The following is a 22,922-nucleotide window of genomic DNA, read 5'->3' as shown; positions in this document are numbered from 1 at the left end:
GAGTCCAACTTGCAACACGATTCAAGCCTCTGCTGCCTATATTACCTTGTATTATGTTTCCAAAGCACAAAACACCCCTCAACCACCCTTCCTGACCTTGCAGACCCACATCTTTTGTTTGCATCTCTCACCCTTTGCTCAGACCTGGGATTGGTGACTCAGCACTGTAAAGTTTGGCCTTGACAATCCTGCCCATAATAAAAACAACAGTGAAACCAGCCAAACCCAAACCCCCTGCTCTCAGGTAAGTCCCTTTCTCTGGTGTAACTCCAAAACCACTCGTGGGGCAGGTTTTACCCACTGTGTCAGGCAAATGTGACTTCCCTGAGGAATCTGAAGCCAGCCTGTGTCAAAAATTGCCCCAGTTTTCAAGTCAAAAGGCTGATAGCACACACTAAATCGCTGGCCAGGCTCCAGGATGATAACCTTGTCAATGCTCAACCAGCAAAGGAATAAAAGGAGTGGGTGTGGATACAGGAAGGCAAATCCCTCCTGACTCGTACGATGAAATGTTGACCAAAGGGTGGCTGCTCTTCGATTATCACCTGAGTAACAGATCAGGGACCGGGGCAGATGGTGCAAGAGAAGGTTCCTAAGAAACCTGAGCACCTTGAATGTCTTCAAATCAGGCGGGAGATTTACAGCTTCCCCACTGAAGGGTCAATAAGTGCAGCCCTTTTTCTGAGCACTTGCTTCCGTTCTACTTTCCGTAACTGATAAAGCACTTTAGTGAACTCCCAGTGAAATGTGTGGAGGTTTTTGTTCCTATTCTCCTTCAAATTTGCAGGAATTTCAGACAGCATATTAAAAAAAAAATGAGGAACACTATTAGCTGTTGAATTGGTATTGCAAGTCATGAACAGCCCTCCTGAACTGTGTACGGAGAGTGGAAGGTCCCTAAGCTGTTTAATGAGGTGTAAGACTTTGAAGAAGCACCTGGAAGAGCTTTGCAATGCACTCCAGAAGATTGGTACAGGTGTTCATTTTCAGTTTCTGGGTAGGGAAGTGAGAGAGATTACCTGCAGGGAAGAGGAGGAGACGTTACATACAGGACCACAGGTATTGATTTCTTCAAAAGCAACACCTGGGCAATATTGCAACGGAGAAAACCTGCTTGAAGGAGTTGGTGAGCTGATGGGTTAACTCAAGGCTGGCTCCAGAAATTAATGAAGCAAGGAAAGATACCGGGCTGAGCTGGTGCAAAGGATCCTGAACTGATAAACACTGCCCTGCTACAGGAGAGCCTGGCACAAGCTGCAGCTCCAGCAGCTCCAGGAGCCGGAAAACTACTGCCATCCCAGCACCACAGGCACTCTGAATCCTGAAGGCAGCTCTTCATACCTGAAACCCCTTCAGCTCCCAGCTCAGCAGGCATGAGTCGGTGCCAAGCACTCTTGGAAATCTCAGCCTCAGAGTGTCACTTCTGTTTTGCTTTAAGCTGACAGTGAGCGGGAGCGCTGCGCTCCGAGCAGAGTCAGGGGCTCCTCTTTCCTACAGGAACCCCGAAATTTCTGCATGCGTGAGGTCACCAAGTTCCTACAGCACACACTGGGAAAGGGGATGCAGCCGTCCAAAAGGAAGGATCTTGCTGAATTGCATCAAATATAGTTTCTCTCTTGCTGTGAGAGCCCACGGGAAGTCAGGCAGGGTCCTGGAAACCTGAGGATTGCAGGACTGGTAAACCTGGAGAAGTAACTACCCCTGCACGTAAGCCTGTAAAACCCTGACAGAGCAGCGTGGCTGTTGCAGAGGTTATTCAAAACTGAGTGCAGCAAGGGGGGAAGCTTCACATACCACTTTGCCACATTTAATTTTATGTCAAATTGGTTGTTTAGTTTTTCCCTGCAAGAGACTCCACCTCCTTTCAAAGAAGTCCCCTTAAAACCTGTTGAGATTTTATCCCAGTGCAACTCCTGCCTCTACTATGCTTAATAGTTGCACAGGGAAAGAACAGCAAACGTCCTCAGTCCCGCTGCTGGGGATTCAGACACCTGGTGCTTTAGAAAACTGCTGCCCTGACAAAGAATTTCTACTTGGATTGAAGTGCTTTTTGGCTTCCATTTATGTTCTCTTGTCCCTAAAAGTAATCTAAAGGAAGACATCACTTGCCGCTCGCCTGGAAAACATCTTCCTTTCCCTTTTTATTTTCTTCTTTTTTTAGAGGAAAAAGAAACTTGAAGAAGAGAGTTGTTGTTCAGATTTTTGCTCTTCAAGCATAGGTTGAAATGCCAGGGAGGAAGGAGGAGGCCCTTGGCATCGCTCATCTCCTGCTGGAACTGCATTGCATCACTCGGAAAACAGGACGAGAGGACATGAGACAGCTTATCCCGATGTCCTTTTAACAGCACTTGGTTAAATGCGTGGAAATTCATGCACCAGCATCCACTGCAAGGAAATGAGCAGGTGCCAGAAGATTTTCTTCTACACTCACAAGAAGTGAAAAGCCATGGGCGTGTTTTCTGTTTTTAACACCAGCAACGTTTCGCAGGCTGGCTCCCTCGAGGACGGCGGCAACTGGACAGCAGCAACCCAATTCAGCCAGCCAGGCTGGAGGATTGCTCTGTGGGCCATCACCTACTCCTTCATCGTCGTCACGTCCATCCTTGGCAACGCCACCATCATCTGGATTATTCTGGCTCACAGGAGAATGAGGACCGCGACCAATTACTTCATCGTTAACTTGGCCCTTTCGGACCTGCTGATGTCCGCTTTCAACACCATCTTCAATTTTATCTATGCCAGCCACAACGTCTGGTATTTTGGTGAGGAATTCTGCAGGTTTCAGAACTGGTTCCCCATCACTGCAGTGTTTGTGAGCATTTACTCCATGACGGCCGTGGCTGCAGAGAGGTAAGAGGCGAATGGAGAAGATGAGGTCTGAAAAGATCCCCTGTAAGTCATGAACAAAATCATTGCAATAGTTTGTGCAGTTGGCCCCCACTCTGTCAGGTGCCTTATCAGCAAAGTGGAAGGAGTGCCAAGCTGTGGGGCTTGGTGCTAATTATGGCATGATCCTCTGGTTTTTATCCCTGGTCTGAATCACACCCGAATCTGTAACGAGTGAAGTGGCTGGTATTTTCCTTGTTTCCCACACTATAGATCATAAATTGTTTTCCATTCATCCTGAAAAGTCTTCTGTGGCTTTGCTGGGTTTTTTTAAACCGTGAGACGGATATACTCGGAAAAAGGAGAATATGCTGCAGGCTGCTGAAACTATCAGCAGCCCTAATCCTGCTGTGAGTCCAGCAAACCACCAGAAATAATGGGAATTAGATTAGAAATGGCAGAGTCTGCTCCCCTGGTTCATTAGAATGACTTACGCCGAGAGGGAGGGAAGTAATTACAATGATTCTGTTTGACTTCTAGGGCAATTTGGTATTTTCATAAAGTTCACTTCCAACTGCCAAGTCACTTTTACTTAAGCTTTAATTTCTGGAGTCTGACTGTGTTTACAGCTCGTTGTTAGATAGCGTGAAGCTGTTTTTCCTTTTTACTAGAAAGTGGCCAAAAGCCTGTGGGAGTTTCCTCCCTTGAAGGCAATGCTGCGTGCAAGAAGCAGAGGAGGTTATTTCCCTTTAGGCTCTCTGCCCTCCTGCCTTCCATCCCCACTTCCCATCTCCCTGCTGCAGCCTCACAGGGAAGGACTTCCCTGGGGCAGCCTGACCCGGCGCCCAGAAACACCAGCAGTCCTTTATCAAAGGAGTGAAATACCGGCACTCCTTTATCAAAGCCCTGCAGTTGACTTTGCAGTTTCCTTCAGGTCTTCCGTTTCCACAGGGGCTCTTGCAGCTCCCTCGAGAGGGGGTCCAGCCTCCCTCTGGAGCCCCCCGAAAATCTTTGCTGCCTGAGCCATGGGGGTCTCTGCTGGGATCAGCCCGGCACACCCAGCCTCAGGAAGCAATCCCAGAGCAATCGCTCCGGATAAACAGGCTTGGAGAGGGACAAGGGCTGCTCTGACGTGTAATGCCCGCTGAAACCTGCGCAGGAGCTGGGGACAGGGCACAGAGCGGGACAGGGCTGAGGGACGTGTTTGTCGGTCTGCAGTTGTCCAGATGAAAGCAAATCCCTATTTAGAATCAATGGCAGCTCAGTTTTAGACTCAAATACTCTTTTGCTGCTCCTGGCTGTAAATCAAGGGTTGTTGTTAGCTGCTATTTTATACATGTTGTCTGACAAAGAATATTTTTTAAAAGCTGTTTCAGGCTGTTGTCATGTCTTCTTACTCTTGTTCCTTAGGGATTTTTGGTGAAAGCACCTATATAGCCAAAATCTCTTTAGTCGTGTGGCACAGATCAGAAAGAGAACTTGACACTCGCTGCAAACCATATTTAGCTATTCTTGTTAGCCTTAAAATAGATCTGACACAGTCTCCTGGAAACTCGACTCTTCATTTATTGTTAAGAGAACTCACGTCCACTCCAGCCCCAGTGTTTAACTTCTATAAAAACAACATCTTCTGAAGTGGTTTATTTTAAGGAAGGAGGCTGAGAAGTGATAGCTCTAAGTCACTTTTTTCTGGCATGGAAAAGCCCCTGGTGGTGTTGCTCACTGCTGGGTCTAGGATCACTCCATTCCCATTCCCAGAGCAGCTGTTCCCACTGCAGTGCTCGAGGCAGAAATGCAGCCTGATGGATCCGCTCGAGTTTCACACTCTGCTTAGCAAGGTCTCCTATCACCTGTTTGGAAAGTGCACAGCAGGGTCCAAAATTCAGCTTGTTTTGTCTGCATGGATGAGGAGCAGAGAGAGATTGTAGTCCCAGCATGCTGGGATGTCACAGGGGCTTTGAGAGAGGGCACAACAAGCACGAGCAGCAGGGGGGCAAAGGCTATGGTGCCACACAGCAAGAGGGGCCAGGAGATCTCAGCAGGTTTGATGAATCTCCCAGCGTGCAGGAGCTCACCTAAAAGCACAGCTTGCCTTGGGCATGCACCCCTGGCAGCATGGGAAAGCTTGCACCCAGCCCTGTAGACACCCTTTGATGTCTGCAGCACGGGCTGCAGTGACAGCACAGTGGCTGGCATCATCTCTTCCCAGGCCTTGCCATTCACTGAGGGCCACGGGTCACCATTTCAGGCTCTTCTGTGGGCAAACGCTCTGGAGAATATCCACCAGTGGATTCCTCCCTGAGCAGACTCGAGCACTGTGTAACACTGCCCATGGCAAGCTAAAGAAAAGCGAGGCGACATGAAAATTTTATAGCTAAATAAGGCCCTGGGCTGCTCACTGTGCTGCCCGTCCTGCAGCAGCAGCTGGGCAGAGCTCCCTACCAACAGCCTGGCCAAGAGACAGCACAATTTGTCAGATTTTTTCCTACGAAAACCAGGAAACAATGGGCATTTTCCACTCTACTTCGCCCTTGCTACAGCCATGACAAAGAATAGGGACAGCGTGACAAGCAATGCATAATTGATTGTGTACTCGTTACAACACCGTGCATTTCCACACAGGGAACTTAAAACCAGAGGGCTGGTGAGTAATCCAATAGTCAGATGTGCCTGAGGGCTCTGAGCAGGTGTGGATGAAAGGGTCAGCCCTTCCCTCCTCCGCAAGCACAAGTGCTCGGGCAGTCACAGACAGAGTTTGCCACAGCTCAAAATCAGTGGGGAAAAACTCAGGGCAAAGGATACTCCAGAGCCCAGTCTGCTCTTGTGCTAGCATGAAGCATCAGAGATGGATGTAATTAGGAAGAAGAAGCATGCTTGGCTGGGCTTTTTTTTTGGTAAGGCGCTTGGAAAAATAACTTAAATGAAAGAGCGAGAATACTTTTTACAAGGGCCTGGAGTGACAGGGCTGGGGGAATGGCTTCACACTGATGGAGTGAAGGGTTAGACAGGATATTGGGAAGAAATTCTTCCCCTGGGAGGGAAGCGAGGCCTGGCACAGGGTGCCTGGAGGAGTTGTGGCTGCCCCATCCCTGGAAGTATTCAAAGCCAGGTTGGACAGGGCTTGGAGCAACCTGAGACAGTGGAAGGTGTCCTGCCCATGGCTGGGGATTGGAACTAGGTAAACTTTAGGGTGCCTTCCAACGCAAACCATTCTGGGATTCTATGAAAAATTCCGTAAGGGGAGTGCTTGCAAAGCCTGGATACAGAAGACATGAAGGACTGCTTCCTCCTCACACCAGAAGCATCCATCCACGTGGGTTTAATATATCCTGCCCTAAGACTTGCAATCATTCTCTCCAGAAATGATTTATTCCTTATTATTTACGGCCTGGAACCTGTCACAATGTCTATATTAATAAAGCCCACTGCTGGTGAGTTTTTACACTTGCTGCGTTTGTTGTACAGATTGCCAGTCTCACTGTAACAGCGCTACACCTGCTTCTTGCAGGTATGTGGCCATCATTCACCCCTTCAAGCCCAGGCTGTCTGCTGGAAGCACCAGAGTCATCATTGGGATCATCTGGCTGGTGGCATTCGGGCTTGCCTTCCCGCAGTGCTTCTACGCTGAGATCACCGTGGACAACGGCACCATGAAGTGCATCGTGGTCTGGCCTGATGACGTGGGATCCAAGCACCAGCTGGCGTAAGAGACACCATGAAACTCCCAATTCAGGCTAAAGTTAACCAGGAAAATTATTTCCAGAGTGCTGGGGGAGAGAGCTGAGAGGAGAATGTGGGGCTGGGGCAGCCCATCCAAGCTCAATTTGAGCCAGCTGTGGAAAAAGCTGCCAGGTGATCGTGGGTCAGGGTAATCCTGAACCTGCCATCCTCCCCTGCTTTGAAAACTGGTAATAATGATCAGAAACCCTACATACAGGGCTTGGGGAATTTAGGAGAATCCAGTGCAAAAAAAGTCTCTAAACAATCAGTAAATCCTGGTTTCAAAGGTTCTGGATTTTCTTCCTCTGTCAGGCAGGAGGAAACTGGGTATCTTTAATGCTGAGAAGCCACGTAATTAGTTAAAAATTATACTTCTCTTTGTGGGGGCAAAAGGAAAATAAAACCCGAGAGCAGCATGTTTCAAACATCCTAAGGTTTTATAGACATATTTATCTGGGCACACATCTGCACTCCTGAAGGTTCCTGAGCCTCGCAGCAATTTCCTCCTGCTTGAAGCAAGATTGCTCAAACAGATGAAACAGGCCATACCCTGCATTCAGGGGATCTGCTGGGATCACTCATCAGTCAAAGCACACCGTGCACCTCTGAGAAATTTATCAAACAAAGCATATTTGTACAAAGTAGCAATGGAAGAACTGAGGAAAAGGAACAAATCAATTAACAAAGTGCAAACAGTTTTTCAAACCAAAACCCGCTGTGAAGGCTCCGTGCACGTGGGACATTTTCCCTGCTCACTCTTCATCTCTGGCAGGCAGCTGGATGCCTCCTCAACTTAGCTATTACCAAACTAACTGATTTTCTCACTAACGTGTGCCAAGGTCCATGACCTTTGTGTCACTTTGGCCAAGCTGCAGCATGTTCAGACGGTGATTGCCAGCTGTTCCCAGCTGAGCAAAGAGTAAAATCAGGCTCAAACCTCTCATGCTGGGTGATGCTCCTCCTGAGGGCTCCTTTTTGGTACCCTTTGGTACTTTCTGGGGAACAGTGTGCCAGGCTGCTGTGGACTGAGGAGGAGGGAGAGTAGGCAACCACGAATACATGAGTCACTGGTGACTATTCCATTCAGATGAAAAGCATGAGGTTTATCTCTCCCGCATCCGTGGCATGGAAAGGATTCAAATGAGTTCCCCAGCGTGCTGACAAAGTCCCTGTGGGCTGGAAAGGCTGGTCCTGAACGTGGCAAATAGCAGGGCAGGTCCTTTCTGGGATCTCCAGCTGAAGAGCAGCAGCTCCTGACCACAACCCATCACTCACCAGCTCTCTCTCCCTGAACAGCCTCAGACCTGCAGGGTTTGGTTTCACTCTTAGAAAGGAAGAGGGAAACATTGCTCCCCAGAAATCCTACTGAGTAATGGGTTTGTTTGGACAGATGCCTGCAACACAGACCATGGAGAAAAAGCCATGTGCAGCCATTCATACTAGTCCAAATAACAAGGAAAAGAAATACTAAGAAATCCAAAGAAATTTTTTTTTAAATTGAGAGCTGTGTTCCTGTGTTGACTGTGTGTCTTCTGAATCCTTTGCAGTTGAATAAACCCATCTTCCAAGATTTCTAGACTTCAGAACAAAGGAAGATCATTTTCTGCAGGAAAGATGTCTATAATGATGACAGAAAGAAGTAAAAAAAAAAAAATTATAATAATTTTAAAAACTCCAAACAATGCACTACTGACTGCCAGTGCCTGAAAAATATTGGCTATAAAGGATATAGAAGTTTAACCAGAGTAAAGAACCTTAACCACAGAGGCTTTTTCTTCTAGTGACAGGTTAACTTTGCAGCAAAGTAGTAAAGCTATAAGATTAAAAGTTTCTTTTTACGTGTGCTCAAACTCAGGCTCCCATCCTCCCTTGGATGAGAACCCTAAAAGGGCTTTGCTGCACTCCACACACAGCATTAGACCTTCAAAAGAGGAACTGCTCTGAGCCCAGTAGGAAAAAGTGGAAGACAGGCAGGGACAAACTTGCCACATCTCACAAATATATTTTTCTTTATGCAGCCACCAGTCTGGTATTTGCAGCCACCCCAAGGAACAAACACCACTGGAGGCCCCAACCCCCATTTCACCAGCAAAGCACTCATGTGAGGAGTTACCCCAGAGCCTTGTCAGACTGAGAAAGACCATTTGCACCCCCCAGCCTTTTGGGGACACTGCCAGCAGCGTGTGCCAGAGCCCTCCTGCCTAATCCTGCTTTTCGCTCTGTTTATGTTAATTTGACAGCTGCTGTAAGGGACTGAGCAGGTTGCTCCCTTCCCATAAATGGTGGTTGCTTAAACTAATCAGCCCCCAGCATGAGGGAACTTGCAGAAGTTTGTGGGGTGACACGGAAAACTAGGAAGAGCTGAGGTTAAAATACAGCTAAGGGGATGGATGCCAGTGCTTTCAGCTGGAGCAGCGACGGAGTGGCCTGTTGGTGGTGCATTAACTCTGCGTGCTCACACAAATGAAAACAGCCAGCTACACAAATACAGGCAACACCCCTTCCTCACTATCTGCATCTTTGTGCACCCTGTTAGCAGCCAGATCGCTTTTGCAGTCTCCCTGAGCTGGCTTTTTCCCACTGCTGCATTCATCAAGTTACTCCGTAGTTTCTGGACTATTCCTTTCCCGTACCTGTGATTTAAGGGCTTGTACTTTGACCACCATCTCTCTCTCCCTCCTGGCTGCAGGGGGACAGCAAAGCTCAGTGCAGGTGGCTCTGGACTGCAACCCTCTGCTAAAGGATCAATGATGTTACTCTGTCTTGAAAGAGCAGGGAATCCAGCCCAAGGACCCCTCATCACACCACCAGAGGGATGAGATTTTGCTGTTTGCACAAGTCCCTGTAACAATAATTATAGGCAAAGTTTCTTCTTTGTGGTTTCACTAATAGGAGCCAGCATTCATATCCAAAAGACAGTTTCTGAAAGAGCTCTCCAAGAGCCACACTGACTGTGAAATCTGCCTGTTCTTCTCTTTCAGGTACCACATCGCCGTGATTGTGTTGATTTATTTACTGCCTTTACTGGTGATGTTTGTTGCATACAGCATTATAGGAGTTACTCTGTGGAGCAGCACGGCTCCAGGCAACCACCTGAACAGAGTCCACTACGAACACCAAGTTAATGCCAAAAAAAAGGTCAGAAGTGAAACTTAAGTATCATTACCCCCAGCACACCAGCCCTGCTGGCTCCAGTCCCAAAATGGAGCTGGTGTTCCATACAATATCTTGTGGGATTAGGCTTGAAAGGTTAAGAAAATATTTTGTCCAGGGTAAAGGGACCCAAAATGCCTGCAAGTTTGAAAAAAAATGGTGATTGTGTGCACCAGGCGGTCTTCAAGGAAGAAAGGCTCTCAGCAGCAGGCTGGCTGCCAGCAGCCCTCAGAGAGTGAAGAGAATCCACACAGAATAAACCAGAGTGAAGCTCTGGACAGAGGGGAGCAGTGTCAGTGTAAGAGCAGTGATCTCCTTTCCCTGCTCACCTGCCTGGTGCAGCTACAAGCAGTTCCTCTGCAGAGTCCACTCTGGGCCCTGGGAAAGGTTTGCTTTAACCCCCGCCCTGTTCCCATCACCAGGGCACTCCCTCCCTGTTCCAGTTTCCCTGGCCAGGGCACTCCCTCCCTGTTCCCAGTTTTCATCACCAGGGCTGGTTGCTTTGCCATAGCAGTCCAGGTCTACATTCCATACTCTGCACTTTGGGAGGGCAAACCAGCCTCAAAGTGACACCAGCACTTCCCACTGCCCCTGCAAGCCCAATGCCCCAGAGCCCAGGAATAACCCCTTGGTTTTGTTTTCCTAGTTTGTGAAGACCATGGTGGTAGTGGTGATCATTTTTGCTGTCTGCTGGCTGCCCTATCACATCTACTTCATCCTGGGGAGCTTCAAGGAAGACATCTACCAGCAGAAGTACATTCAGCAGGTGTATCTTGCAGTCTTCCTCCTTGCCATGAGCTCGACAATGTACAACCCCATCATCTACTGCTGCCTGAACCAGAGGTGAGGTAGTGCACAGAGAAAACTAAAATCTCAGCCTGAAAAAAAGGTAAATCTGTGGAGGTAAATCTGTGGAGAACAGCTGTGATTTTCAACTGCAGTCCCTAGGCCAACGAGACAACTTAACTTACCCTGTGCTAATAATGGGATACACTCTGAGCTTTTAACTCAGCTGGTAGCATTTTCTGTCTCTGAATAAAGCCCAGGCAGCAGGCACAGGATCAGCACAGCCACATTTGCACCCATTTCCACACGCAGACCACGCTGCTCCCAAGGGAGGGATCTGTAATCCCTGCCCTGCATCTGCTGAGCTAATGTGTAGGTATGATATTTTATGAAAATCCCTTTGCTAGGATTTTCTTCTCCTGAGAAGCTGAAGGGCCTCAGCTTCAAGTGTAAACAATTTGTTATCTGCATCTGTGGGATGCAGCAGGTGCTTCCTCCATTGGTCAGTGTGGGATGTTTCTGCTTGGTGGCCAATCCAGGAGGCAGCAGCTCTCGGACTCTCTGGGAGTCACAGAACTTTGTTATTCACTCCTTTCTATTCCTGTCTCGCCTTCTGATGAATCTTTCTCTCTGTTCTTTGTAGTATAGTTATAGTGTGGTCTTTTTAATGTAATATATATCATAATATAATAAACCAGCCTTCTGAAATGGAGTCAAGATCTCCCCTTCACCAAGCCCAGACTGCCCTGAAGACCACGGCAGTACTAATGCTGGGCTGGCTGCCCACCTGCTCTTGCCAGGCCACCCCCCAGCACAGTCCTGGGCTCACCCCGTGGGTGGGAAGCAGGAGCAGCCCACGGGTGCCTGTGGAGGTGCCATGGGGACGTGTCACCACGAGGGAGCAGCTGGGGGAGCACATCCCCAGCGTGCCAAGAGATGTCCCTCTTGCTCCGCGCGATGCAGAGCGCAGGGAGCCGCTCCGGCTGCCGGGATCTCCGTGCCCGGTCCCGCATCCACAGCCCTCCCAGCCCTCTTCGGGCTCGCTGTGAGCTTCAGGGGTAGGAAATGGCTGTGAGCACGCGTCCTGTGCAGTTTCACTGGGACTGCAGCAGCCGCGTTCATCTCCAGAGCGATGCTGCGAGGCGAGGCTCGCTCCTGGGAGCGTTTCAAACACCATCCTACTGGGAGCTGGCAAAAGAAGAGTTTTGCAGCCCATTAAACTGTATTTAACATGAAGCCCACAAACATGTCCTCCCCCTCCTCCCTCAGAAAGCAGATAGCTTCGTCGTTTAATTATTTTTCATTTTTTTTAAAAGCTCCCAGTGGGTAAACACATGTATTTTCCTCAGATTTTCCGTGTCTCACAAATGCAGTTACCAGCATGGCCAGCACCATCTACTGAGCACGTCAAACTCCCTGCCATTTCACTGATCACGTATGTTTACTTAAAATACAGAGAAATCTGATCAGAAACTCCTAGTGCACCTCCCTCTATGCTTTCATGCATTTAGCTTTTCACCTCATTCCTTTGATTTCAGTAGAAATATTTATTTCCATAGTCATTCACAGGTAGAACCAAGTCATGAGTTTGTTCATTCCCTGCACAGTTAGAAAGATCATTTCACCGTTTAATTGCTTTTCTCACTTTCCCAGGTTTCGCTCTGGATTCAAGCTAGCCTTCCGGTGGTGTCCCTGCATAAAGGCAACAGAAAAAGACAAACTTAAACTCACGTCCCCATCTCTCTACCAGACAACCCACAGGAAGTCAAGAGCAACAAGTTTCAACACAGAAACTCAGCTGAATGAGAAAGAGAAGACATCCTTTACCCTCACCCGATTAACACTCTGATTTCCTGCTCCTGGTTCTGGCTCCATCCCCATACACCATGCCAAGGCAGCAGATCTGAAGAAGCCTGAAAAGCAGGTCTTTTTCTCTGGAGCAACTGTTTCCTACAGGACTCCTTTAGACGCCATCAGCATTGAAGGCAGCGTGTTATAACACTTTTATCCATGAAGGTCCAAGCTACAGATACAAGTTTAACCCTCCCTTACATCAACAGCTGCAAACAGAACAGACATCAGCCCAGGAGGTCAAAAAATCAGCAAAGCAGATCTGAGGCAGTGCCAATCAGGAGAATTTAAATTATTCTCTTCTACATTGTGATCTCCTGATTTCTGTTCCACCAAGACACTTGAAGTCAGGAAAGAGGAGATGGAGCAGAAAGGCTGGGGCTCACGTGGCCCAGCTGGGATGGACCCTGGGGCTGTGTGGGCAGCAAAGTGTTAGGGCTCAGCAGCCCCAAGGCACTGTGGACCAGAGCCTGTTTACAACAAAGGCAAATACTAACACATCCAGACTGAAAAATCCAGCCTGCCCTCCTAATTTTCTGCATTCTGGGATTTTCATGCCTGCAATTTCACCAGCAGAAACAGTTCCTTAAGATGTTGTCATTGCATGGATTTCTATAACCTTGTCCCAAAATATGATGTTGGTTTCCTATTAAACCATGCTCAAGTGATTTCTCCTTCACATTAATTGTTTGGAGAGCAAGGCTCTTGGAAGAGTCAGTAGCCAGGGATGGCCACTGGCTTGGTCAGGGCTCATGGATCCAATCAGAATCCACCTTCTTTACATCCTTTTAGTCCTAACAGTAGTGGTCCATCACTGTCTTTTCCCGGATAGTCCTTTCACCTTCCCTTTCCAGACTTACCCCGTATTTATCCTCCCTGCTCTTCCCAGATATGAAAATAAAGGCTGAAGTATGTAATCTTCCCAGCCTGAGGCATTATGTGCAGGCACACAAAACAGGAGAAGCTGAAATATAAGCATATGTAAAAGTAATACAGCATTTAATAACGGTGTGATAGCTTAGCACCTTCACCTCTCATGACAGGTTTGTAAATAATATCACAGAGCCATACCTTATCAATTAAAAAACTCCCGTGATGTTGACAAGATCCAGTTAGTCGAAATATTCTCCTTTGCTCTGTGAAAGCCAAACTACAGGCGCTGCCAGGCTTAAATTCTGCAGTAAATCCAGAGAAAACGTTCATGGCTTGAACTGAGAGAGCACTCAGGGATACGATTTTGCCAAGCCTGTTCCAGTACAGGAATGAGATTATCTGTTCTTTCTCCAGTTCTCCACCTCCCTGGCTCTGTGGAGAACAATTATTTCAACAAACTCGTCCCACTATTTGGACAAGAGAGCCCAGGCCCCCTCTGAAAAATTTCACAAGTTTAAATCATTCCCGCAGACAGTTTCTAGTCCAGATGTCACCTGGCCAGCCCTCTTCCCAGGCCAGCCTCCTCTTCCCAAAAACGCCCTGCTGGGCTGTGTGCTGGGCATTTACAGCCAGCCACCTCCAAGTCACTGCACCAGAAGGACTGAAAAGCCTTTGGGAGGGATGCTCTGCCAGGCACACATCGCTGGGACCAGGCAGAGCCTCCTGCTCTGAGGAACGGAAGGACAGCTACTCACAGAGCTCAGTATTTGATACACCTGAGCTGTACTCCCCCTGCCCAGCTGCTGTGAGTCTAAGGGCTCTGCAGCTTTCTAATGCAGAGCTTTTTAGATTAAACAGGCCTATCTTGAGCACCCCAGCTTCCCCCTCCCTCTTCCATCACACCTGAACATCCAGCCAGAGCCTATTCCAGATGCCCCAGAGTCACACACGTGCTGCCAGTGCATCCCCCTTGCAGTCCCTGACTGGCACTGGTGTTTTCTGACAGCTCGAGGCATCTCTTTGTCTTGTTGGGAGCAGAAAGCAGAGGATGATTTCTTCACCTTGCAAAAGGAATTCTCTGTGCCCTGGTGGACTCGAGGTGCAGATCCTGAGGTTTTATCCCATAGAAACAGCAACAATTAAGGAAGCAGAGATGCTCCAAGCCCTTGTTACACGACAGGCTAAGTTATTCCTGTGAACATGAGGCAACAGGAACACCATGCCCCATGGTAAGTACATGCAATTCTCCATTAATAAATACAGACAGGATTAAATACCACGCAGTAGTTAAGACATCCAGGTAAAATCCCTCCCCTGCATGTTCACTTGTGCTCCAAGTGGCAAAGCAGTCCCTGCAGTCAGTAAGGAAAAACACTTGAAGAATCTCATTTTTATGGCAAAGGAATGAACAAAAAGCACAGAACGGGGTTCAGAAGTTCAGAAACACTTTATTTTGCCTTCTGCTATTTTCTTAAGAAAACAAAACAAAACAAGGTCTGCTTGTTTTAAAACCCATTCAAAAGGCTTCTGAGAGAACCCCAGAGGAGTAAGGAGCAGATGACATTACAACAGTGGTATGCAAATGGTCTTTTCCCCAGGAAATATAAGATTTTTGTGTTCATATTGCAGTAATTACAGCTTAACAGTTAAGAGGACTGTGATTTTATTCACCGAGCCTAAAAGCTTTAAGAAAGACATCTCAGTCATTGATTGGGTAACATTGATTGGAGACATTTCTTCAGACAGTTATAGCTTGTGATTCACTTGGAACAGTTTCCTAGGGGTAAGAAGTCGTCTGGAAATGGAAATCCCACCATGTCTCCCTTTGGAAAAGAACTGCCGTGTCTTACCAAGCACATCAACTATGGTCCACGGTAGGAAAAGTTAGAAACACAAACTCACTCCCTATTTGTTATGAGCTGGATCCAATAAACAAAAGGACCTACGCCAGCATCTCCAAAATCCACAGTCACCCTGAGACCAAGTTTAACTTCCACTCCTCCTTCACCCTCTATCTTACACTGAGCCTGGCCCTCAGGTGCCAAAGAGCTCCAAAGCCAGGTCCCCAGGCACGGCTCACACCACCCCTACAGCACTGCCGATGGCAGGCACAAGATTTGCAAACCTTCAAGCAATCCAAATGCAACATGTCCCCTGTGTCCCCTGTGCCCAAAAAAGTTTCTCACCTTCTTCTGTCTCCTGTTTGGGGTCATAGCTGCACATCAAGGCTGTCAGAGACTATGCAAGCTGTAACGTAAAACGTGTCATTGGAGAAGCACAGCTTTAGTGTACGCAAAAGGGGCTTTCATCTACCACAGCTCCAGCACAGGCTGTGCCAGCCAGTGCTGCAGGAGCACCTGACACCGGCACCGAGCCGACGTTGACCCTACGCACACAGGGAGCTCACGGACACGCCGGGTCCATCACCAGCCTCATGAAAGCACACCGCCCTCGCTGCAGCACCCCAAGGTCTCCCTGCAGCACCGATCCCCCTGCACAAGACAGGGCACGAGGGGCACCCGGACAAGCCACACGGCCCCCAAGATTTGGGCGCTGTCAGCGCTGTGCCTCTGCTGAACTACGTTAGGAAACACGAGGCACGGGGACCTGTGTGAATCTGACCCCGAATGCCCGGGAATAAAAACACACACACAAAACACAGGCACCACTGGGATTAGGTTGCAGCTCTCCCTACACAATAGCTCTTCCCAAAGCACTAAGCCACCAGCCAACAGCACCTCTTCCAGAAAGAACCACTAAACACCAGTTAACGCACATCAAAAAAGTTTAATATTTTCACAAGTATCACGTAACACTAGTACCGGAGCTACTAGTGTGCAAAGTAAAAAGACCCTCTACCTTTGCAAAACCAGTTAGGCATGCAATTTTTCAGGTAGACACACACTTAAAGCTGCAAGGACTGTTTGTGACTTACAGGTTACTTTACAACATTCACTCACAGTGCACCATAATGCATATTGAAATGTTATTGATAGGTAGGGCAATCCAAATCTTAGGGAGTGGAACGAGAGCAGAGAAGTGTAGCCTGCAAATTTCCATCTACTTTCTGCAGGAAAAGGCAGCAGGGAAAACCATGCGGACATCTCAAATTCATTTTTGGTAGAAGAGTGGGAATTAAGGACTGCTGTGTGGTCTCCCTCTTTGCAGAAAGTGGCGTGACTTACAAATGTTACTCGACATGTACCTTCCTAACTGCTTCTCAATTTAAGTGATGCAACTGGTATGCAAATATAATAATGGCCATTGACTGGACAGAGGACAGGGTACACCAGGTGTAAATGATCTGCTGTTGCCTTCGTCCTTGGAATAAGCTGCACCCAGTTTTGGCTTTTTGGGTTGTTTACGCACCCGGGTCCTCAAAGGCAAGATCAAAGCGCAACCTTCCTCTTCCTTTCTGCGCACTAACTCTGGCTGGGTGTTTGTGTTCTGAGGGACTGCTGGACAGCATTAAAGATTAAAGCTCTGTGTGGAAGCAAATACCCATTTAAGGCGAGAGACGGAAGTAGGCGCCTCCGGGGGACGCGGCTGAGCTGCAGGGTTGGTGGAAGGAAGGGCAGCTGCAGTGCCCTGACCTGGACTAACGAGAAGAGACAGGAACTATTTTCCATAAGAACCCTTCGACAGAAGAACACAGCACAGCCGTGTAGGGAGCATAGATCTATTGATTTGGCAGGTCTGGAGATTTGGATTACCCCAGTCACCAACCACTCTTTAAGGATTTCTCGCCGAAACGTGACGGATTTCGCCCAGTAACACAACACTACTCACAGAAGCAATGGGGAATACCGGTGGAACCAGATCTGTGGGACAAGGGTGTTTACTTTCACCATGACAGGAGGCATCAAGGAAGCGAGTAAGTCGCGGTGTCAAGTCCCACTACAGAGTTACGTGCGTGCACAGTGCTGACACACCAAAATGTTTTCACAACCGCCTGAGACGAAACAACAGCAGGTAGATAATGCAGGAGGGAACTGTTGCTTCCCCTTCACTTAAAAGCATCAACACCCAGGTCTGGTGGTCAGCGTGCTGGCAGTGTGCTTAACAGGGATGCTGCAAAGAACACGTTTGGTACGATGCAACGGGAGCTCTCAACGCACATCACTTGGGGGCAATTTCGTCTCAGACAACAACTGATTTTTGACAACTGCAGAAATTATAGACTGTTGCTTTTTTCCATGACCTACAGATGGGGAAGGTACCAACAAGGTGAGTAAGAAACATGCAGATTGGGGTCCAGAAACAGGAGATATTATTAAGAGCACACATTCTATCTTGTATCCTATTTTTTTATGTCATTAGTTGTAATTTTTTTTTTCCCCCGATAAAGCAGTGAGTTCTGAGTTTTTTACCAGTTCTGACTATGCAGTCGCTGCTTTATGAGAAACACAAGACAGAATTGAGGCCAGGATTGTGGAGTTCAGTTCTGCTCAGCCTCACGAAGCCTGCATCCCACCGCTGTGATGAGCGCTGCCCCTTTCCCGCTGCCGTCCTCCGACAGCAGGAAGGTCACGTCGCAGTTGGGTGCCAGATCTTTGACAGTTTGGTGCATGATCCTCGAGAAGCTGTGAAAGCAAACAAGGGCAGTGGGTGAGGAAGGTCCTGCAGCAACTGTGGAGCTCTGCCACGGGCATTTGCACTGCGTCCCCTCTCATCAAGCTAAGAAGTAAAATGTTGCAAACCAGGGTGGATTTGAAGCCTGGGTGCAGAAGGAATTAAAGGAAAAAAGCACTTGCATCCCAGCCCCACCTGTCTGTGTGAGGTTAACTGGGATCACTATTCCACAGCAAAGGGAAAAGAACAGACCACGTAAGTCCTCTCCTTCCCACCCATCTCCCTCCATGCACACTAGAGGTGGGCACTAGTTCTTTTCTCCTCCTGCCCCCAGCTCTTTTAGACTCCTGCCCTCACCTGCATTGCTCTGCAGCAGCTCTTCTCCGCTGGACACTGAACAGAAACATCCTCCAAAGAGGCATCAGGCATTTCAGCACTGCTCTGTCATTGCCTGTCCAGAGCCAAGAGATCCCTCCCTTGCTATACAGCTTCCAACTCACTCGGCAAGCTGTGTCCTCTTCAGTTTGTCACCACCCCAAGAATCTTTCACAAGTCATTCTTGATTCTCTTGTTGCCCTTCAGAAAGCCTCGAGCCCCCAGTAAAGACATTTTTTCCCCTGGCTCTTATCCCAGCAAGTGAGAGAGTCCAGTTGGGAGCATCAGGAGGAAGGACGTACACGCGAGGCACAAATAAAAGCTGAGAAGGCAAACACTCACTGTGGGTGGAGTTTGTAGAGAGTGCCATCCACACCAACCGTTATCTCCAGGCGCTCTAACCCTCTGTTCTCCCTAATTTTATCTACAATGGCAGCCATTCCAGCACCACAGAGCTGGGCTGCTCGCCTCGACACCGCCCCGCAGACTGTCTTGACAATGATGCTGTCGTCGCAGGTGCTGTTGAGCCCCAGCTGCTGGAGGATGGTTCTCACCTGCAGCAGGGCTAACCTGTCACTGTGGGAGGAGAACACCGTGTTACAGGTTTCCCCTTAGTCAAGCCATAAACCCCACAGCATTGACGGTGCACCCACCCCAGGCAGCAGCCTCTCCTGAGAGCACAAGTGACCCCAGGGAATGCAAATTCAGTCACCCCTGCACTGTGCTGCAGTGCAGGAGAGGGGTGCAAGCAGCAACAGAGGCTCCAAGTCCAGCTCTGCACTGCCTCCCCTTCTCTTTTCTCACCATGGGGCATTCCAGGAAAATATTTTTAACAATGACCTTGGGTTTTTTTCCCCACGAAGCCTCAGAGATTGCTTTAAAATACAGAGTCCAAGCAATAAAAGCACAAAAACACCCAGTAAGCAGTGCTCACTCAGCTAGTGCTCATTCAATTCCACAACTGCAGCTAAACACACACAAGGGGCCCAGGAAAATGGCTTGATTTCCAAACAAGGAAATAAAATGGTAGTGCGAGGAAATCCTTGACAGCCCTTCCCAGGGTTTAGAAGTGAGCATTGTTAGAAATTCAGTTGATATTGTAAAGAATCATCCTGTACACACACAGACTGAAACCCAAATTCTCTCCAGAGAAGCGAGCAACATTCTCCAGCTGTCCCTCCCATCCAGCAGTGTCACCAGATGAACACTACTACACTATGTCACTCTAAGCAGACCCCCTGCAGTGCTCTTACCTCTCAATCTGAGAAAGGAACTTGGTTTCAAAGATATGTCTGGTCTTCAGTGTCTCTGAAATCTGGCCTCGGAACAGGAAACCCCGTTTGGTGAAGTCGATCAAAATATTGCGGACTATTTCCCCCAGGTACATCCCACTGATCATCTTCTCATACCTGCAAGGGAAGACAGCTCAGAGGGAGCCTGCCCATGTTTGCAAAGGCAGCATCATTATCAGCCAGGTGTCCTGTGCACAGAGGGCTGCAGGTACCAGGGCCAAGCATCACTCCTGGGACACTCCTTGTCCTGTGCTAGACAGAGGTCTGCAGGTGGAAGAGATTTCCTCTCTCTAGCCTGAGGCAAGACTGCAAGTGGGAAACCTGGGTCCTGTGCGCAGACTTGGGGGCTGAGAGGGGTTCAAGACAGCTTAGTTCCTCCCTGGGGTTATGGGATAACTGGTTGCCTACTGGAAACCAGGTGCTTGAATTAACTGATGAGCATAAACCAACCCTGGACCACCAGATTGCCAACTTGCAGGTCAGTGGTCCTGTGAACAGGCTGGACATGGTTTTTCCCATCCTTTATCTTGCACAGGGTTGGTTTTGAAGCACAGGACTCCCTTAAAAACACTGCATTTGCAGTGACTGTACCTTGTGGTTTCCCTGTAATTTTGCTGCACTGAGCTTTTTTCTGCTTGTAGGTCTCAGCCATGTTTTGCACTCCCTCCCGTCCAGCATCATCCTGGTTTGAACGGAGCATTTTGGGGTCTGTAAGTTGTGTCCTTACCAACAAGAACTGAACAGCTCCATTTCCTGAGAAGGGCATTCAGTGACGCATCCTTTATTTCACCTCCTGAAGCTCCACAGCAGGGTTTGTGCCCTGGACTGAGCAGAGCCCAGCACGCCATCCCGCTGGAAGCAGGCCATGCAGTCCATTTAATACCATGAGCTCTCTCAAGTTTGTACCCAACAAGTGTCCTCCCTCCTGAGTGCCTGACTATCTCTGGAATAAATTATTCCCCTGGCAGCCTCCACTATTGCCTTTGGCTGCTTACTCCATGCCAACTCTGCTGCTGCATCAGGCTCGCTCCACGTCTGCCCCTCTGGGTCTGTTTGAGCCTCAGCTTCTAAAGAGCTTCCCGTGGGACTTGCCAACTTGTCTGTATTCCTCAGGTTTTTGTGGGCAGATTTACTCTGGTCACAAAATCTTTTTAAAAGCTCCTGGCATCAAAGCACTGCCGCAAAGAAATGATGAAAGTTTGTAGTCCTAGCAAGCAACAGTCTCAGCCCAGTTTTATCAGTGCTGGGTACTGGGTACACCTCCTTGTCAACCTTTTCTTGAAAGGGACAGGGAAGCACTTGCCCAAACAAAAGGTGAGCCCCAAAAAGGGGACCAAACTGCAGAAGCAAAAAAGGCAGGACTTCTAACATGACCTATCCCGTCCAGAAAATCGTTTGAATAAAGAGCTGGCTGCAACTGCTTGAGAGCTCCTGACTGCTTTACAGTGAGCAGCTCCAAGCTTTAACCACGCCAGCTGGTGTAAGTTCAGGACTTCCACAGGCACAGCCCTCTACAAAGAGAGTTCTGCTAAAAGAGATTAACCTGAGACCCAGAGTAAAAGAATGACTAGCCATCTTATCCCCCTCCATACAGCACAGGATGAGAAAACGGGTCTCTTCATAATTTCAAGACTTTTGAAGTCCTCACCAAAAGCCCTGCTGTGGAGTCCCATGGCAGCAAATAAGTCACAAAAAAGCAGTGTCCAGGAAAAGTACAGAAAGGGGAGATCCCACAGGACAGCAGACTGCAGTCATTTTCCACTCTTAACCTCTCCTTTCTCAGCTGGGACTAACCCAGTTCTGTCTTAAAAGCACTTAAGGCAGCCTGGCTTACAGGCACAGCACCCCATTTATGCTGCAGTACCTCTGCTTGCCAGCATTCAGGGAGAAGTCATCGACTGCTTTGTCATATATTGTCCTGATGTCGTCCAGGCACCCGTTGTCCCCAAAGGCTCCCCACTCCGTGTTCACACACATCCTCCCCTGCTCACCATCCACCATCTCTATGTTCCTCATCTCCTCCATGTAACAGGCATTGCTGCCCGTTCCTGAAACAAACAAAACACTGAGGTTACTGTTTGGCTGGAACAAAACGACGCTAAAGTCACACCTGAGCAACCTTCTGGGGGATCTTGAATGTGTTTTTTTCTCAAAGAAGTAGTTGAATCATCATTTGACACATCACCAAAAAAAAACCCCAAACCCTGACTCTTCAGCAGCCCTAAACTGAAGGAGAACATTGTGGTGCATTGCTCAGGGTGGCTCAGAGAGGAAGCTCACCCAGGCCAGCTGGGCTGAAGGTCCCACACTGCAGAGAGGAAGAGCAGGGCAGCCCTTTCAGCACACAAAACCTCACCTGCTTCTGACCCCAAAACTTCAGGAAGCAGACAGCTAGATTTTGCACTTGGGAACCACCTTCCACAAAGCCCCCAGACCGACAGAATTCAGAGGAAAATATGTTGAACTGAAAACCTCAGCAAGTTCTGAGGCAGCAGGGGTTTTACCAGCCAATTGCTTGGGATTTTTCTGATTTTAATTGCTTCTTTTCTCCAGCAGGAAGGTTACTTCCATGTTGAGATGAGGCCATATCTGATACTTCTTCAAAGAGGATCCTAAGGAGCGTGGCAAAGTGCTCCATGTACACAGAGGTCTTTAGGGAGGAAAGCTTTATTAGCACAGAGAGGCAGTTTTAGCTGCTAGCAGGGCAAAAGTTCTCCTAAAGTTACTTAAACTCTCATTTAATCCTGCATCCAAGATTATATACCAGTTGCTACAGCATGTCTGTTTTCCTTTGCCGTGTTTTTAGGGAATTACATCAACACAGTCTGAGCTAAAATAGATCCTCCCACAGTTCTCCCCTGCTGCAGGAGCGCTGAGCCCCAGCACAGGGTTTGGCGGGGGGAATGTCTGGGTTTGCAGGCTGAGGGCCAGGTTTGCAGGAGCAAACCAGACCAAGCCCAACTGCAGATTGCCAGCAGTGCCCAGCCTCCCGCAGGTGCTGTCAGCCAGGCAGGGCAGAGGGAGCTGTCAGAGCCCTGGGGCTTTCATTCCCATTATCCCAGAGGTGCCCAGGCCACCTGTGACGCCCTGTTCTGCACACAGACACGCTGGCTGCACAGCAGATCTGGCATGGCTGTAGTGGACAGTCCCCAGGGGGTGTCTGAGCACCCCAAGGACACGCTGTCCTTCCTGCAGGGAGCTCTGGTTCCTGAAAACAGCCATGACGGAGCTGTGCAGGCACGGCTTCCTACCCACACTGCACTCTGCTGACTCATCCTGGATGCTTTCCAGCTGTCTGCAGGAGAAATTGGTGGCGTTTTATTTTCCTACAAGCCACCTTGCAACTGAGAGCGTTCCTAAAGCTTGCAGGTGCCTTGTCCCCTTCCCTCCCATGGAAAACTCATTCCTCTGGAGAGCTCTGGGAATCCACACTGCCCTGTGACTCAGGCTGCCCAAGTGTGGCATTTGCAAAGG

At 48.6% G+C, this 22,922-nt stretch overlaps 2 protein-coding genes across 3 annotated transcripts in view; one reads left to right on the top strand and one right to left on the bottom strand.

Moving 5' to 3' along the window:
- Positions 1–573: 573 nt before the first annotated feature.
- TACR2 (tachykinin receptor 2) lies at positions 574–13,637 on the top strand. 2 transcript variants are annotated; one of them, XM_038140703.1, is made up of 5 exons: positions 574–2,850; positions 6,335–6,529; positions 9,528–9,684; positions 10,346–10,542; positions 12,139–13,637. In XM_038140703.1, exons 1-5 carry the CDS (start codon positions 2,447–2,449, stop codon positions 12,332–12,334), a joined length of 1,149 nt encoding a protein of 382 aa, XP_037996631.1. In that variant the 5' UTR covers positions 574–2,446; the 3' UTR covers positions 12,335–13,637. The 2 variants fall into 2 exon arrangements, with proteins under 2 accessions (XP_037996631.1, XP_037996632.1); XM_038140704.1 differs by lacking the exon at positions 12,139–13,637 and having other exon boundaries at positions 10,346–10,546.
- A 1,000-nt stretch (positions 13,638–14,637) lies between these two features.
- Positions 14,638–22,922, bottom strand: part of LOC119702486 (hexokinase-1) — a 36,487-nt gene continuing 28,202 nt past the window's right edge. Inside the window, exons 15-18 of the mRNA XM_038140702.1 lie at positions 21,313–21,496; positions 19,410–19,565; positions 18,499–18,732; positions 14,638–17,792 (exon numbers count right to left, since the gene is read on the bottom strand). Of these exons, the coding sequence (XP_037996630.1) occupies positions 17,648–17,792; positions 18,499–18,732; positions 19,410–19,565; positions 21,313–21,496 (719 nt within the window). The 3' untranslated portion in view covers positions 14,638–17,647. The remainder of the gene's footprint in view (positions 17,793–18,498; positions 18,733–19,409; positions 19,566–21,312; positions 21,497–22,922) is intronic.

This window comes from Motacilla alba, chromosome 6 (genome assembly GCF_015832195.1).
Source record: "Motacilla alba alba isolate MOTALB_02 chromosome 6, Motacilla_alba_V1.0_pri, whole genome shotgun sequence".
Classification (NCBI taxonomy): Eukaryota; Metazoa; Chordata; class Aves; order Passeriformes; family Motacillidae; genus Motacilla; species Motacilla alba.
The sequence above is the reverse complement of the archived record's forward strand: the minus strand, read 5'-3'. Positions and strand labels throughout refer to the sequence as shown.

Coding starts and splice junctions, on each gene's coding strand:
- TACR2 (XM_038140703.1), top strand. CDS start 2,447: ATGGGCGTGTTTTCTGTTTTTAACACCAGCAACGTTTCGCAGGCTGGC. Junction 9,685..10,345: donor AAGTTAATGCCAAAAAAAAG/GTCAGAAGTGAA, acceptor TTGTTTTCCTAG/TTTGTGAAGACCATGGTGGT. Junction 10,543..12,138: donor TACTGCTGCCTGAACCAGAG/GTGAGGTAGTGC, acceptor TCACTTTCCCAG/GTTTCGCTCTGGATTCAAGC.